Source organism: Lonchura striata, chromosome 1, assembly GCF_046129695.1.
Source record: "Lonchura striata isolate bLonStr1 chromosome 1, bLonStr1.mat, whole genome shotgun sequence".
NCBI lineage: Eukaryota > Metazoa > Chordata > Aves > Passeriformes > Estrildidae > Lonchura > Lonchura striata.
In genome coordinates, this window is record NC_134603.1 from 24,283,853 (window position 1) to 24,300,857 (window position 17,005).

The 17,005-nt window shown below is 44.2% G+C and overlaps 1 protein-coding gene across 1 annotated transcript in view; it reads left to right on the forward strand.

The window, feature by feature from the left end:
- RAD54B (RAD54 homolog B) overlaps positions 1 to 1,333 on the forward strand; it is a 62,242-nt gene extending 60,909 nt beyond the window's left edge. Inside the window, exon 15 of the mRNA XM_021543212.3 lies at positions 496 to 1,333. Within this exon, the coding sequence (XP_021398887.1) occupies positions 496 to 722 (227 nt within the window). The 3' untranslated portion in view covers positions 723 to 1,333. The remainder of the gene's footprint in view (positions 1 to 495) is intronic.
- Positions 1,334 to 17,005: the final 15,672 nt, after the last annotated feature.

Here is a 17,005-nt window from a genome sequence, read left to right on the forward strand (position 1 = left end):
CCTTACTGTGATATACAGTATTGTGTATATTAAACAACCTGGCATAATCTGGATGTGCAGACTGTACAGATCTAGTGTGCTGAGTCAATGAAACAGCTACTCAAATTATTCTTAGCTGGCTGGAGTGATTCCTTTGGGAAGAAATTGAAGCTAGCATGAATTTTGCTGCAACATGCATCTAGATTCAGATTTACTCAAAGAATGAGAGCAGGCCAAATGTCACAGAATTAGGAAGACACAGGAAAGGAAGCTGGCAAATAAGATATTTCCTTTCCCATTCATGTGTAAAAGGATTTGTCTTTATGCTAGCATGTGGTAATTTTGATAACCTCAATCATTGATCAAAAAACAGCCTTCCCTCTCTTACTGTGGATATATGTTTGGATTTTGTTGGTACAGAATGATTTTATGTGCTGTTCTAATCAGCTGTCTTATTGATTCAGACTGAAATTTTCTTAGTTTTCTCTGATTAGTCTTCTGCATCATTTTTTTCAGATACTTCCTCAAAAAAGCCTCCCATATCTAGAAGCTGCCAGCTTGAACAAAACCATGGGAAGCCTAATTCAAAGAAACCACTTTCCATGTCACAGTTGATGCAATGGAAGCATTTCTCTGGGCAACATCAGCCTCTTGCTGATCCTTTCCTTGAAAGGATAAAAGAAAATGTTTCTTTCATTTTCCAGAATGTAACCAGTCCTACTTCCCCACCTAATAAAACTTGAGTGTCTTTTTCTGCATCCTCCTTGTCAGTAGGCCTTGTAAACAACTGATGTGCACTAACCTATTGTTCTTTTTGCCCAGTTCTATTTTGTGTGTTTCTCATGAGGGTTCTGGGTAAATGTGATTCCTGGTGTTTATACAAAGTTACAGTTATTAATAAGTTAGTCATACCTGCTGTAATTATAATATGGATTTTTAAAACTAACTTTGCTTTCCAGTATTCTGTTCCTTTGATAGCATAATTAATATGCACATTAATTTTTATGCACATTAGTACTGTAAGTCTACTTCGGTTTATATTTTTCATTTTATCATAATGATTTATTGTTTGTAAAGCTGGCAACTCTTCAGCCAAATTTTATAAATTAAGTAATGCTATATACATGTATATAATAAGACTCTGGTTGGATTTTGTTACAACAATGTTATGTGTCTGGATAAATGAAGCTTTATAACAAGGTAGATGTTTTTTTCTGTTGAATTTACAATTTAATGAAATTCAGAGCAATAATCAATAATGTCCAAAATTCTGATGCACAGCTTGAGACTGTGTCAAAATATTCTAAAATTCTCCTATTGCTTTTACTTGGGAAAATAAACTTTATTTCTCAGACATATATAGTGCAGGTTTATCTTCATTTTGTTAACTCCTTTTAAGGATGTGTTTTGTCAGACTGAAGTACTGAGCATCTTTATGGTATATTTTTTAATGACTGCATTACCCTTCTTTCAAGACACAAACATTCAAAATCAGTTTATAGCTTTTAAGTGAAGAACTTCGAAATGCCCACAAGAGCAGAAGAATGGATAATTTTCAGAAATACTGCAAACTTACAGAATTTGAAAGACCTTGAGCAAGAAGAGGGCTCCATTGTCATAATCCTGCATTGTGTTTGATATGACGACATATGGTATTTGTGGCAACAGAGCCTAATTGCCCAAACACAGAAGAATTTAAAATTATTCTCTGTGTTACTGTTAGTACTGCCTCTTTCCCTAGACTGGCATTGAATTCACAGCCCATCCTAACACATCATCAGATATTCTCCTTGCATTTTGATGCAATTTTGGAACTAGAGAGCCATGAGCACTGCCCTCTATTTGCCATCCATGTTTATTTCAGAGGATTTTTTGCGTTTCCTTCGACTCTAATGCGGAATGACACCAGAAAGTAATGAAGGCTGAAGTGAGAGAATGAGAAAGTCATCAATTCTGAACATCTTTTTGGCATGCATATTGTGTTCTTGGAAATAATTAGAATTGTGCTAATAGGTGGAGTTTAAATCTTTAACCTTTTAGGCTGGCTGCTATCTTCATCCTGTGAGTGGTTGTGGTGGCCAAGCTTATCCAGTTGCTGTGGTGCCCATTTGCTGTCAGGCAATGTTCACACAGCTTATTTCACTTAGCAAGGACAAGGCTTGCAGCTTTGTAACTCAAGGTGGAAATTCTAGGCACTCTGTATAATGATGGTTATTGTAATTAATAATTATCTGAGACTGATGATACTCAGATCTGTGCTGCCCATAAATCTTTGTAAGTTTGCTCCTGTCCTTGTCTGTAGGAGCACGTGCTGGCCTTCTCTGCTGATTCTGTCACACTAAGAAATGCTGCTTCAAGGTCAAAAAGCAGCCCATGCAAACAAACTCAGTGCCAGTCACAGCTTCAGTATGATTCCCTGTCTATGCCAGGCTGCCCCAGATCTCTGGCAGTGGCAGCTGCAAGGTGATGCTCAGGGGACAGCTCCTCCTGCATCCACCCTGGCAGCCAAGTGTCTCCCCCTTCACCTGTCACAACTTCAGGGCATGATGGAAGCATGCATGTGCTTCTTGGTGGTGTGGGTAAGATAATACTATCCAAGTAACAGGTTGCACATGGCACTACACGTGATGCAGATTGAAAATCTGATTCAGAAATTTTATTTATCCTGAAAAATTATGTTTCTCACTGGAAGAATACATTGTGGAAAACATAGGAAGCGTGAATACAGTCTCTAATTTACTGTGCCATCTGTGATTCTCTCACAGTAGTCTGCAACAGCCTTCACAGGGAGACCAGCCCATCCTGCTCATGTTTTATCATAGTATAATAATCAGTGCTTCCATACAGACTGCAGCAATTGGACATGTGAATTCCTTCATCCTTAGAAGAGAAATGCCTCCTAGGAAAAAGTCCCTGTGGTGAATTTACCCTAATCTAACTGTTGACTGGTAAGGTATATTGGGGATTTCAAGTCTCCAGCTGTGCCACATTGCCCTTCTCTTAACAAGAGTGAAACCCTAGAGAATGGGGAAGGTGGCTGGTGCTGAAAGACAAATATCAGGAGGATCTGATACTTGATCTAGCAAATGGTCTCAGATGCAGCTTCTGGATTTCTTGCCAGTGATGCCAGCTCTAGAGCCCTATGTAATTTATGTTGCATGGTCTCACAAATCAGTCTTAGTGTCTTAGATCACAGACTTGCTCTGCTTGAAATACCAGGTGTTAATGTACTTGGTTGCCTTTTCCAGTTTTTGAAGGAATCATGCATTAATCCACGAAATGGTAGTTCTTATGGACATATGCCAAGGAGCAAGGCAAATCTGCCTAACAACAGGTCTCAAATGCTGCCTCTTCATTGCAGCATGAAGAGCAGCAAATACAGGTGTAAGCACAGTGGCATGCAGCATATTCTTTCAACAACTGCTGAGCAAAGATTGCCAATATTTGACATTTATTAGTGCTATGGGATCAATACAGAGGTATGTCTGGGGCAGCAGGTGGTGAGGGCAGTGCCAGCTAAACATCCCAGTGCCTTCATAGATGTGAGATGTTGAGGGTTATCAGGTCAGGGTGTGCTCCATCTGAGCTGAGGTTGTTTTAGGGCACTCTCTGGAATAACATTGATTTGAGCTGTTTTTCACCAGTGGCCCAGTGAGGAGTGCTCACCCTGTCAGAAGAGAGATCAGGAAGACACACTCCTTAGGGAATGGTCTGCTAATCTTAGAATAGCTGCTGCAGATCTCTGAATCACACTGGGCAGGGAGGCCTGTCAGCCAGTCCTCAGACACGGCAATCGATACTGTGTTTGTTCCTTGCCAGGTCTTAGATGGGAGGAGGGGATTTTGGAGAATTTCAATTACTTCTGGTACAGGGCATGCTGCCAGAGATACAAGTGTACTGTGTGTTCTTGCCTGAGACCAACTCTGATTTTAAAAAGCAGAAGGAGTGGTGTTTTATTTATTTCTGTATAGTGCAGCAAAGTTTATTTAATGGGTTTCATGTGACTGTTTTTGTTGATTCAGCTTTTAACCATCTTGGCATGAGTTTTCTTGTCACTGGGATGGTGACCCTATAATCATTATTCACTTAAAGAATAACAAGCTGAATTGTAACTCCATTCACTTTGGTGTCATACAAGTTTGTATGGCAACTGCCACAGATATGTCTTGCACTCTGACAAGTGGTTGACATCAAGGCCAGTTAGGGTCTGCCTTTTTCAGAGGTCATAAAGTTCTTTCACTTGTCTGGTACGGAGAGGTGCCAAATGGTGACTGAATGATTCTGTAATGGAAAAAACTAAGAGGAAGTTCTTAAAATGCCAAATATGGACCAAGCTTTGACAACTGCTTGGGTTTACCACCAGGAATTTGGAAAGACATGTTCCAGTCCTTGCAGGCAAGTAACACACAGAAGGAAAGTAGTTCTTTCATGTGCTTTCCATTGAATGAAAAGTTGACGTAAATCATGGTTGTTTATGTGTGGCTTAAATAAATTATGTGTTTGTGGCTAGAAGATCTGGGAAGGCTATAAACAACAATGAGAAAAACCACTTTGGGCTTTATGGAGTAACTGAAGAATAAGCTTAATTGAAAATTGAAAAGCCTTGTATGCTTTTCCTTGGTACAAAAGCAAGGCTGCTTTTGTAGGCACAGGTACTCACAGGACTTAGAATGTACGATGCACTGTTGCACTCCTGTGAGGTGGTACATGTTTGCAGAAGCAGCGCCAGTCAGGACCAGATAAATAATCCTGAACACTGCAACCAACTTGTGAGTATTGTGCGAGAAATTTCCCTTCTCGGGTGCATTGGTTGCTGCTACCTTCTCCCAACTTTTCATCAGTGTGTGGAAATATAAGCAGATTTGAAGGAAATATGTCTAAAAGTCTCTGTGGCTGTTTCTGCTTCCAGCCTTTTCTTCTCTCAGCCTTGATGTCAGCCTGAGCTCTCCCTGTACTCCTTTGTTTGCTTAGTTTGATTTACACCCACTTGACAACATATGCTCTTCATTCTCCTCTAATTAATTTCCTTCCAAGTAGACAGAATGTCAGTCACTGTGACAAAAGCCTGGGCCCCTCTGAGCTAGATTTTTGGGTGTTTTCTGTCAGTTAGTCGTAGATCTTTTCCCTTTGTTCATGTACCTCAGCCCAGGTTTTAGTTTTCTAGAGTGTGATTTATGACATGCAATAGAGAGTTCCCTCTTGACCCTTGACTTTTCAAGGTTCCTTTTGAGGGATAGATTTGCTCAACAATAGAAGTGCAGTCTGAAATTTCCTCCCTCCACCTGGAACATGTTGCCTTTGATGGGGTTTTCATCCTGTAGGTGGTTTGGGCAGACAGGTCTCCACAGCCTCATTGAGCCAGAGTTCTGTGCAGGAGTCAAGGTTTATCCAAAACTTTGAAGAGCCAAGATTTAAATTCAATTCCCAAAGCAATGAGTTAAGTAGATGAACCTTTGTGTGTCATTCATGCTAATGTCACATTTGATCTATGTACTAAAAATGTAGAAGGGGTTAACAGTACTTCCTAATGCTAAAGCTGGCCAGCACTTCCTACTATACACCACTTTCCTCTTTCCTTTGCTATTACGAAACTTTTCCTCTTGTTTCCCCATCAATTTTTTGCTGCCAGGCTGATTTATGTTTGTGTTGCATCAAAACCTTCAGAAAAAATATCTGATCTGTTCCTAAGACTGGGTAGGAGAAAACACTTTGCTTTGTCCTTATTCCAGAACTGGAAACCCTTCTGCTGAAATGCCTTCTTGCCTTCATATTTTGGATAAGGACTTAAAATAGAGGTGGGAAAAAACAGAAGGAAAAGGCATGGCTTCTGCACTAACGTATTTTTCACTGTTCCCCTTAGTTTTTGCACCAGTTTATAAATATTTGCAAAAAAACAGGCAGTAGGAATATTCTTTCTTTTGAGCAGCTAAAATGTCCCCTGATTTCTTCTATACTAGGTTTTTATGAGACTCAGAACTGCAAAGTCTTATCAATTTGAGCAAGCCGCATTCCCTCAGAGCTTTTACCAGTGATGAGGCCCTGAATGCCCCACATCCCACAGAGTGACTAAATGCAGTCTGACCAGAGTTGTTTCAATAGATTCTTTCTGCAATTCTTGATTCCAGTTTCTCTCTGCTGGGCAGGGCACAGTGCCACAGTTGACAGCAAGGAACTGTCTCACCCATGCCCTAAATCAGCCATCCCGTCCACCTCCAGGAGGAAAAAAGAGCCATGTCACTCACTGCAGTAACACCATAGCCAAGGTGGCTTGGGGTAAGGAAACTGGAGAGATCAGGGCTGCCATGGAGAGAGAAAAGGAAGTGGAGGGGACTTAGGAAGGCAAGGAGATGATAGGAGAGAGGATGAAGACCGGGCAAACAAAGGCTTAAATGGCAACCTGCTGACTGTGCAGGATGTGTGGGGATGAAAGGTTAAAAAAAAAAAAAAAAAAAATCAAGATTGGAACCAGATATCACTAATAAACAGAAAGAAGTGTTGAGTTTGGTGGAAAGGTGAGAGTGCTTTCCTCCAGGTCCTGTAATGGACTCCATGATTCCTGGTCTCACATTCTGCTTTTGGTAAATGTTCATTGTGGTTGGTTCACCTTGATTGGAGACCAGATACCCACCAAAGCTGTTCTATCACTCTCCTTAGCTGGGCAGGGGTGTGAAAATAAGACAAAAGGCTCAAAGATTGAGATGAAGACAGGGAGAAATCACTTGCTGGTTGCCATCATGGGCAAAGCAGACTTGACTTGGGGAAATAAATTTAATTTATTGCAAATCAAATTCAGTAGGATAATGAGAAATAAATCTTAAGACAACTTCCCACACCCTCACTTCTTCTGGGCTCAACTTCACGCCCAGTTTTCTCTCTGTCTTCCCTCTCAGCAGTGCAGGGAGACATGGAATGGGGGTTGTAGTCAGTTCATCACAGGTTGTCTATGCCTCTCTACAAACTGCTCCAATGTGAGTCCTTCCCATGGGCTCCAGTTCTTCACAAACTGCTTCAGAGTGGGTCCCTTCCCTGGGTCACAGTCCTTCAGGAGCAAACTGCTCCAGTGTTGGTCCCCTGCAGGATCACAAGTCCTGCCAGCAAACCTGCACACATGGGCTGCGCTCACCATGGGGCACAGGTCCTGGCAGGGCCCTGCTCCAGTGTGGCTTTCCGTGCAGGCACAGCCTCCTGCAGTTACCCACCTGCTCTGGCCTGGGGTGCCCCAGAGGCTGCAGGTGGATCTCTGCTCCACTCTGGGCCTCCATGCTATGCACCATGGGCTCCAGGGAAGCCTCAGCTTCTGCACCTGGAACACCTCCTCCTCATTCTCTCTGCCAGTGTTTCTCTCACATGTTCTCACTCCTCTCCTCCAGCTGCTGTTCCACATTTCCAGACCCTTCCTTTCTCCCTCCCCCTTAAACTCAATATCCCAGAGGTATCACCCCATTCCTGATTGACTGTTTTAAGCAGCTTCTCACAGAAACCATACCTGGAGCCCCCTGCTGCCAGTCTTCCTACTCAAACCCAATACACCCGTGGAGTCACTAGCAAAGCAATTGTTTCCTCTCAGCTCATGTCTGTAAGCTTCTAGAGTCATTGACTTCTTTGCTATTGATTTGTGAATCACTGGAAATTTGAAAGTATAATCTAGATGAAAGTGTGAAACCTTCATTGCAGCATGACCTCTTAAAGGACACAGATACTGTTTTGCAAGCTGTGGATGTTCAGGATTCAGTGTTGCCTTGTGGACATTTAATGACCTTGTACATATGCATCAGAGTGAAGTCTTGTGTGAGCACATATTCTATTTCTTTGTTTCATCCAGCTAAGAGGATAGACAGCAACCTGGGAATAAATTGTGTTGCAGCTGATGTGAATAGAACTGGTGTTTTCTATATATACAGAAGTCTGGTATCATTTCAGAAGTCATTCCAAATTAGCCAATGTCTTATTCATAACAATATATGAAAGATATTAAAGCATTAGAGCGCATCCAAAGGAGGGCAACAAAGATGGTGAAGGGCCTTGAGGAAGGTGAAGCTGTACAAGGAGCAGCTGAGGTCACTTGGTCTGTTCAGCCTGGAGAAGAGGAGCCGGAGGGGAGACCTCATTGCAGTGTGCAACTTCCTTGTGAGGGGAGGAAGAGGAGCAGGCACTGATCTCTTCTCTTTGGTGACCAGTGACAGGACCCAAGGGTCCTGAAGTTGTTCAGGAGAGGTTTAGGTTGGATGTTAGGAAGAGGTTCTTTACCCAAAGGGTGCTTGGGCACTGGAACAGGCTCCCTGGGGAAGTGGTCACAGCACCAAGCCTGACAGTGTTCAAAAATTCAAAAATTTGGAAAACACTCTCAGGCACAAGGTGTGACTCTTGGGGATGGTGCTGTGCAGGGCCCAGAGTTGGACTCACTGATCTTGATGCTCACTTCCAATCCAGCTTATTCTGTGATTCTGTAACTTTGAATTGCTGTCTTTAGTATCTATGCTCCACCTCGTAAGTGCAGTTAGGAACTCTTCAACAGACAGCAGTGATGTGAAGATAAACGAGTCAAACTCTGTGCAACACTTGGCTGTCTATGGGAGAAATCAGTAATCCAACCTGAGGTGTAGAGAGAAGGTGGATCTGAACTCTTATCAGAGGTACATAACAAAAGAGTAAGAGGAGACAGTAATTGACTGTAGAATGAGAAAATCTGAAATCTGACTGGAAATAATAATAACAACAACCACCAGCACAAAGCAAAAGCGATTAACATTGAAATAGGTCTCCCAGAAGTCTGTGGAACCTCTATCCTTAGCAGTTTTTGAAACCAGACTGAAACAAAACCCCAAGTAATCTGATCTAATATTGAAGCTGGTACTTTCCTCAGTAGGTTAAACTAGAGGACCTCCTAAGGCTTCTTCCAGTGTAAGTGATCTCCTGACTGTATTAGGAATATGGAGAAAGTACAGACCTGCAAGGCATGTGACTGACTAATGGTCACCAACTACTGTCAAGGGCTCCTTGGGGTCTAAAACCTCTGATAGATGTAGAACAAAAGAATATGCTCAGGAGCAGTGAGGTTTTAAAACCTGACATGAGGAAAGAGCTCAGGAATCCTGATTTGTAGTGGAAAACTCCATATGACCAGGATGAAATCAGCAGGCTGCAAAGAGTTGTAAGGTCTTTTACTAACTGTGTGTTGGCGGCTTCCAGAAGCCATAATTTCTGCTTTTCCCCTACTTTGGCATACAAGCAACTTCTCAAAAGAAGCTTCCAAGAAAAATCTTACTCACCAGCATTCACCTTGAGCATACATCATCAAGAGGACATGAACTGTCCCCCAGGACATGACTTATTTAGTTCTGCACTGAGATGTGCCTGTAAAAGTTATCCTAAGACAATTTCTTTTCCTTTCCCTAGGAGAATTGCAGAGGTATCACAGTATTGAAAAGACCACAGGTAGACCAGGAGAGCAATAAGAGCAAAGATTTGGCTTCAAGTTGTTTTTTGTTTAACTGGCTAAGCAGCAAATGCCAAGCCCTGGCTGCAAAGGACTGCCGTAAGCCAAGTTCTCTCCACCAAGCTCATCTCTCCTCCTGCCGTGCAGCAGCTCGGGAAGTGAGAAGGTGCAGTGCTTGCCTTTGGAGTGACACCCTGCCTCACAGCACTGGAAGTTCCCTCCCCTGTTGCTCTCTCATCTCACCTTTGTCAAGGCCTATGCCCCTCGGCTGGTACAAGCTGATGTAGATGGTGCCTGGTGGCATAAATGCAAGCAAAACACTTGTTAAAAAGCAATTAAAATTGCTTCATGCTGTGCTTTTGTCCAGCTTTGGCCACAGCAGTGGTTCCAGCTGAGAAGTGTAAGGGTATGAGTGTCTAATTTCAGCTGGGGATTTACCTGGGGTGTTGGTAGTGAGGAATTAAGGTGTCTTGGAACCTCCTTCTTCTCTATGGTTTCCAGTTTCCCTCCTGTAGCTCCAGTCCTTGCAGATATCATGCTTTTTGGGCAGGCACAGCTTGTTTTGAACTGTGTGTTCCTGCAGGTGGATGCAGTTGCCTGTCTGGCTGCTCAGGTGTGCTGGGCTGGTTTGGGGAGAGCTGAGGCATCACGCAGCAGAGAGAGACTGTGCTGCTCCCTGCCTGCAGCTCTGTGCTGCAGCCCCGCTCCTGGACATGAAACTCAGTCATGAGGATACTCTAGCACTGGAGCAGTCTGCCTGGTAAAGGGGTGGAGTGGCACCTGGGGACATGATTATTGCTGTACTTGGCAGTGCCAGATTAAAAGTTGGAATTTATGATCTTGGAGGCCTTTCCAATCTACAACCTAATTCCACGATTCTATGACAGTGGCCCTGCTGGTCCTCCTGCTCCACCGTTTTATGTCAGAGATGCTGCTCCTGCCCTTACATAGCGCGCGTTGGATGCAGCTGCTGGCACACCCGCAGGAAGCAATGCGGACACGGCAGGAAGGTGCGGGCGCCCTGCCGGCAGCAGCTCCGCTGTTTTCCGCCTTTGCCCCGGCTGTGCGGGCGCCGACCCGCGGGGGGCAGCAGCCGCTCACGCTCCCGCCGCGCCGCCGGGCCGGGAGCGGGGCCGCGGACCGGCCAGCACCCGGAGCGCCTCTGACCAGCGAGCTGACCTTGCTACGAAGCAGACTGTGCGTCTGATCGCTCCTTCCAGGCAGCGACAAAGCACGGCGTCTCTGTTTCTGCATTGAAAGCGGCGATATCGCGATCTGCTGACTGCCTCTCTCCTGAGTTATGATGGGATCACACCTCCCGGCCATGCGGGTTGGTAACTGATGGGAATGATCAGAGTCTGTAAATCAAAGCTGCAGCCAACACCTGACTGTGGGCACCAGGAAACAAGTGCAGACACTGTGGGTTACAGAAGCCAAGGAATTTGGGTACCTAGTCCTGCTATAGGCACTGAAATACTCGGAGTCCTGAAACAACTTTGCAGCTGAAGGCTGAGCTGTGAGACATCAGGACACACTAAACACCTACTCCAACCAATAAATTCCCTGAGGATAATATCAGGTTGATGTTTAGTTGTCAAAGACTTGATACCATGATTAAAACGCCCTTGTGTCTTTCCTTTCTCCTTATGCTGCAGGCATTTGTGGACCCAGCTGAGGTACTCAGCTCTCCCCAGGCATTGCAGAGTATGCCTGTGCACTCAGCTTGGGGCTGTGATTTCTGAACATGGGGAGAACACTGAAAAGCTTGATGCCATGATACTGAGTTTCAGAGCATCTGTGTCTCTGCACATCTGGCTGATGCTGGCATCCTTCTCCAAGGTTTGGTTACAAACCAAGAGAGAAAAGTAGAAATGACTGCCTAGAACTGCTCTGTTCCTTTCATTTCCAGGGCCAGCAGAAGTCACTAGGATCTTGTAAGTCATTTAAGCCTGAGCACTTCTATAAATTATAATGTCTTGTAATAATTTGAAGAGATTGTTCCATCATGACATTATAACCCTCAAACCTTCCCTGAGTGGTGGTTAAGACCATGGAAGATCCCAGCTCCATCCATTACCAAATTTGGCCACTTTGCATCATTCTATCAGGATCCAGGATCTTGGAGATTCATTTGGGAGGGTTAGAGTCCAATGGGATGTAATTAATTCTTACTGCATTACAGTTAGGTAATAAAATCTTGAGACCACACACAAAATTTCTTTCAGGCCACACTTCTCCTGAAATCCTTGAGTAAGAACTGAGCTGAAGAGGATCAACACTTCAAGTTTGGCCTTTCGTTCTTTCACTGAATTGTGAGTGTGCCCAGGGTCAGTTCAAGCAAGCCTGGCAATCTCCAGCTGTTTTTCTCCTGTTACCTGTGAGCCATTGCACCTTAGGATGCTGAGCTGCAAATAGAACAGAATTAAAGATACAGGTGGCTGTTCTGCTGTGGAAGGTATCTGAAACTAAGGTGCCTTGCTTGTTTAGTCTCTTCAGACATGACCACTTAATTCCACTTCCAGGGGCTCACCAAGTGCTCAGTACCTGTCCCACTAAGACACATCTACAGCATCCAGACCAAAACTGACTGGGTTGATTCCAGTGTGATGACATTTGAAGTGCGTTTATAAGAACTGAGGAAGTGCCACCTGAAAAAGGGGAAAATTCTGGTAAAATGTGGGGAAACATTCTATTGTGTCACTGATGACTGCCTATCAAAGTGGGTCCTGTTTTCTTTTCATTTGGCAGTGTGCTGGGTACATGACTTCTGCTGACCAGAAATCCCTTGCAGAAGTTGTTCATGATTAGCCAACACTATGTCCTGCTCTGCTTTCCCCAAACCCCCGAGAACCTGCTGAGCTGCCTGGAGCTGGGACTGATAAGAGCTTGTGTCTGAATGAGTACAACTTTTAGACAGACTCTGCCAATGGGGCTGAGGCACAGACTAGTTTAATGAAAAGTTAAAAATTAATTACCCAATGTCCAGTCCTGGCTGCTACCAGCAGCTGTCAACAGCAGGTCCTGTTTTGGTGTGGCTGAGGGTGGCAGTGCTGCCAGAGAAGCAGGAGCTGTGTCTGGACCCACTACAGGCTTCTGCTGAGCCCTGAAGAACATCTGCAATAGGAACCCTTTCTCTCTCCTTTGTCCTTTCTTACAAGGAAATAGGTCAGGAAGAAAAAATCAGGAGCTGGGAAGGAGGATGAGAAGTTTCAGTGAGAAAGTGTTCCTCTTAGACTGGAAATTATGCACTCTTAGTGCTGAGCTCCTTTGATAGCCTCCAGTTCCCTCTCTGGCTGTGGGAGCACCCCTGCTACTTGTGGCCATGGCCAGCAAGGAGATGCACCCTGGTCAGGGTGTGGAGACCCAGGCCAGCCCTGGGCATGGCAGAGTAAGGCAGGGTAGGAAGGGCAATGGCTTCCTTTCAATCAGACAATAATCAAAGTAATTTCTCACTCCTCCTCCAGCTTCCCACATGATTTGTCAGACCAGGAAATATATGGACCTTTGTCCTTAGGGAGTCTGATGGAAAGAATTCAGAATGTGATTTGCAAAGAACAACAGTCATGCTGGTGAGTTGTGCTGATAAGGAGCTCTGGTCTTGCACTGCCTTGGAGCAAGGGCAGCAGTCCCTTGTCCCCAGCCCAGCTCCTGGGGATGTCCCAGTGCACCTGTGGCTGTGGCAGTGGACTGGGGGCAGTGTGGAGATGGGCTGTGACCCCAGCCCAGGTGCAGTGGCTGCTGCTTTCTGACACCCCACTGTGAAAACCCACCCCAGTATCTTCCCACTCCTACCTTGAGTTTTCCACCTAAGGCTGCTGTGAGTGGTTGGACTTAGGAAAAAACAACTTTCCTCAGTCTTTTGGCTGGCTGTCCTCAATAAAGAGCTTTTCTGCCTTTTTTAGGAGGGGAGGAACACATTTGTGGTGCTGGAAATGTGTGTGAGAGGAAACCTGCAGAGAAGATGATGTTATAGCTACTGATGTGATGAACTGCTCAGAGAAGACAAGTCTGATGAGGAACCATGCCAATCTCCTAAGTGGGCACTGCAGTGCAGCCTGGAGGGAGGAAGGCCAGCCCTTCCCAGATCACTTTGACATGCCTCTCATCACCAGAGAAGAGTTCAGTGACAGTAAAATGCATTTTATTATGTTTAAATAAAAAGCTTTAACAACCCAATTTCTAGAATTCAAAAATTATTTGCAAGTGTTAAAACAGGAACACAATTTATAACCAGTGGTTTTATGGGTGAGGACTCCTGATAGACCCTTTTATGCACTTTGGGCTCACAGAATTAATCTGCAGCTGTTAAAGTTGTCCCAGTCTACCAGGTGCAATTTCATGACCCAGAAGCCTTAATCTTGAATATTCTCTGTGTGTATTCTTATTTCCTGGAGATCCATTGGTTATAAACATTCATTGGGCTTTCTGGTAATGTAACATGTTGAAAATTAACTAATTACTATTTAAATTTCTGCTTCTCATGTTAATTAATTTCAGCAGAGAACATGTAAACTGACCCCCTGCAGCTGGGGCAGCACTGCAGGTGGATGTGCACACCAACATAAAGCAATTACTGGAGGTAAATCAATAGCATTGGTGGTAGAGCCTCCTGGTTTATCTCAAGTGTAAATGCTGGAGACAGATATTTTTCTCCTCAGACTTCAGGATGGCTGAGATGCCTCTCTCTGCTAATTTTGCTTAACCAACATTTTCTAGTAAAAGTTATTTTTTAAAAACACAAGGTTACAGACATTCTGAAATAGCACCTTAATAACCTGTTGATACCAAGTCAGGCAGAGGGATGTCATGTAATATTGCAGGAAGTGGTGGGATGTGACATTGCCCTCACTAGTGCATCTGAGAAGATTCAGTGGGGGAAACTCCAGTGGTGTTGGAATATGGAGCCTGAGGACTACTCTGAACAGATAGTGTATGTCAGAGTGACAAAAATCCATGGAAGTTGTGAATTGCCCTGCATCCTAGATGAGCATTTTTCCAGTTGTTTATGAGTACTTAGCACTATACAAACTCACTGACATAAGTTCAGTGGTTTAGATGCCTCCCAAAAAAGCCAGTCATCTCTGGAATTCCTTGTCATTTGCTGTAATGGACACAGAACTAAAGCCTGAGTGTGTGGCTTCATCAGCCTTTTAGGAGAATGGACGAGTTGCTAATTAACTACGTGTTTTGGTATCAGACCTTCTCTTCCTGCCTGCTGTGACTGTCTGCTGCTCATGCTGTGTCTCCAGACACTGATGGCATCTCAGAGAAAGTGTTGAGGTAGGGAAGGTTTCCTTTAAAGCCTTCTGAGCTCATGAGAGTGAGATAGTGCATTCCCATGTGGTTAAGTTATACACTTAGGAGCTCTGGCTACAAGTGTTAGCATAACAGCCTTGGGTTGCTAGGAGGTGCTGTGTGAGGATTAATTAATCAGGATGGCTGTGCCTTCTGTTTGCCATCATTGCTGATACAGAAGAGAGGTTTTCAAAGCTAAAAGCTGTGATGGACTCTTGTCAGACTGAAAGATTTGCATATAGAAGCCTACATTAAGTCACTTGTGGCAAAAGTTAGTCATTGCAAAATACTGCAGGGGAAAAATCTGAGCTGTGAGGCCCACAAGAGGCTCTGCCTGCTCTAGGCTGCTCCTCTGTCCACATTGTTACAGACAGCAGCAACACTGAAACAGCTGAGACTGCTGAACCGAAAGACTTTCTTGTTGCACTAAATGGGTTAAAAAGGCTGATATTTAGGCTCACAGATTTTTGGTACACATTTGAAGCAACATCCTAAACTTTCTTAGTGCACAAGTAAGAGATTTGGCTTGTCCCTTGCAAGAGCAGGCGATGCTACCTCAGGTTGTGTCTCCTTTAGTGTAGCTGGTTGAACTGCCCAGATGGTCACTTTATGATGTAGTTCCACTCATATGGTTTAAGGCAACAGATGGGATAACAGTAAGTCAGCAGACGAAACAGAAAATCCATGAAGAGAGTGATAAAACCTAATGGAGCTTGGAGCAGTCAGCAATGAGTGCCCAAAGCTCCAAACTGTAGTAGACACGAGACAGTCTTGATCACAGGCACACACAGGACTGAATCCACACAGCTTTTAAATTATTTGAAGACACTAAATTCACTGGACAAGCAAGCTTGCTGCTAGTTGTCTTCAAGCATCCATTCCCTGGGAGGCAATATCCAAACAAAAATATTTAGTTTTCCCTCAGTTGAAGTCAGGTGTTTGCTCAGCTCTTTGAGAAGAGTGTAAAAGGAAGGCAGGCACAGTGTTCAGATTTCAAAATCCCAAAGCAGGTGACCCTGCATGAGGAACTTCAAAATAACTGGCCTCAAAGGTCCTGTATTCAATATGCCCCTAACCAGGGATGAGTGCTCTAATTCTATAATGCTTCTCAGAACTGATGCCTGGTAAATGCTGTGTGAAACTTAGGTTCAGAGTGCCCCACCAGTTTTGTCTGGTGACTGAAGAGCTAAGTGAGTGCAACCACAGCAGCTTGTCCAGCACTTGTTGGGGGTGTCAGAAAGGGAAAAGGCTGGATCCAAAAATGAGTGTGTGAACTCTTCTGCTGCAGTGTAGGGGAAGCATGGGGGCCTAGCCTTAACAGAATAACCCACAAGATCACACCTAATGCCTTTGTGCACCATTTTATGTTATCTTTGTCTCTCTCTCAGCTATGAAAAGAGGAAGCTGCATGGAAGGTAAGGCAACCTTTTGGTTAAAAGTCTGTTCTTTTCACCATTCTTCCATAGGGGAGCTCCATATTCTGTAGGAATTCAGCTCTGCAGCTTCCTAGTCTCAGGAGCATGTCTGAGCCCCTGCTTCATAGAAGAATTGCAGATGACTGGGAGCATCTGTATGCTGAAACTCACGCACTGGGCTGATACTCTTCATGGAAACAATCTGGTATATAAAAGCAGGAACATAGTGTAGTGGTCAAAAGATTTGGTTTGGAAGGGAGGACATGAGCTTCCTCTTTGGGGCCTGTGTCATTTCCTTGGGAGAACAGTACAGCAGCCCAGGGCGTTCATGGCTCTGAGTCCCTTCCAGGGAAAGAGAGGAATGCGTATTGCTTTCCCTTTCCTGCATGAGTGCAGTGCCCACAAGGCTGCTATGAAAACCCCCTCAGAATTCCTTTCAGGACAGAAATGACTACTGTTTGGAGTGGGGTTTGTGTTTGGTTTGGCTTTTTTTTTTTTTTTTTTTTTTTTTTTTTTTTTTTTTTTCCTGAATGGATATTGCTGAGTACTTTAGGTATGTGCTAGGAGTCCCTAAGGGACCAGGCTGTCAAGACAGTGACCAGTCTGTGATTCTCAGCTGAAGAGTTATGATAATCTTGGCCATAGCAGTGGCACCTGAGGGTACACAAAATGCAGAATGTTAAACACCTGAGAACATTAAGGCAAAATCCTATATGCCTATAATCCCCTGAGAGTACTGTCATTTGGTGTGATTTGGTAGCTTGTTTTGCTAGTGTTGGTCTCCCAAATTCCCACTTGTATTGCATTTAAGAACACATGCACACATTTTTCTCCCTTCCTTGCTCCATTGCTACACATGAGGATGGACAGTCATTGCCTT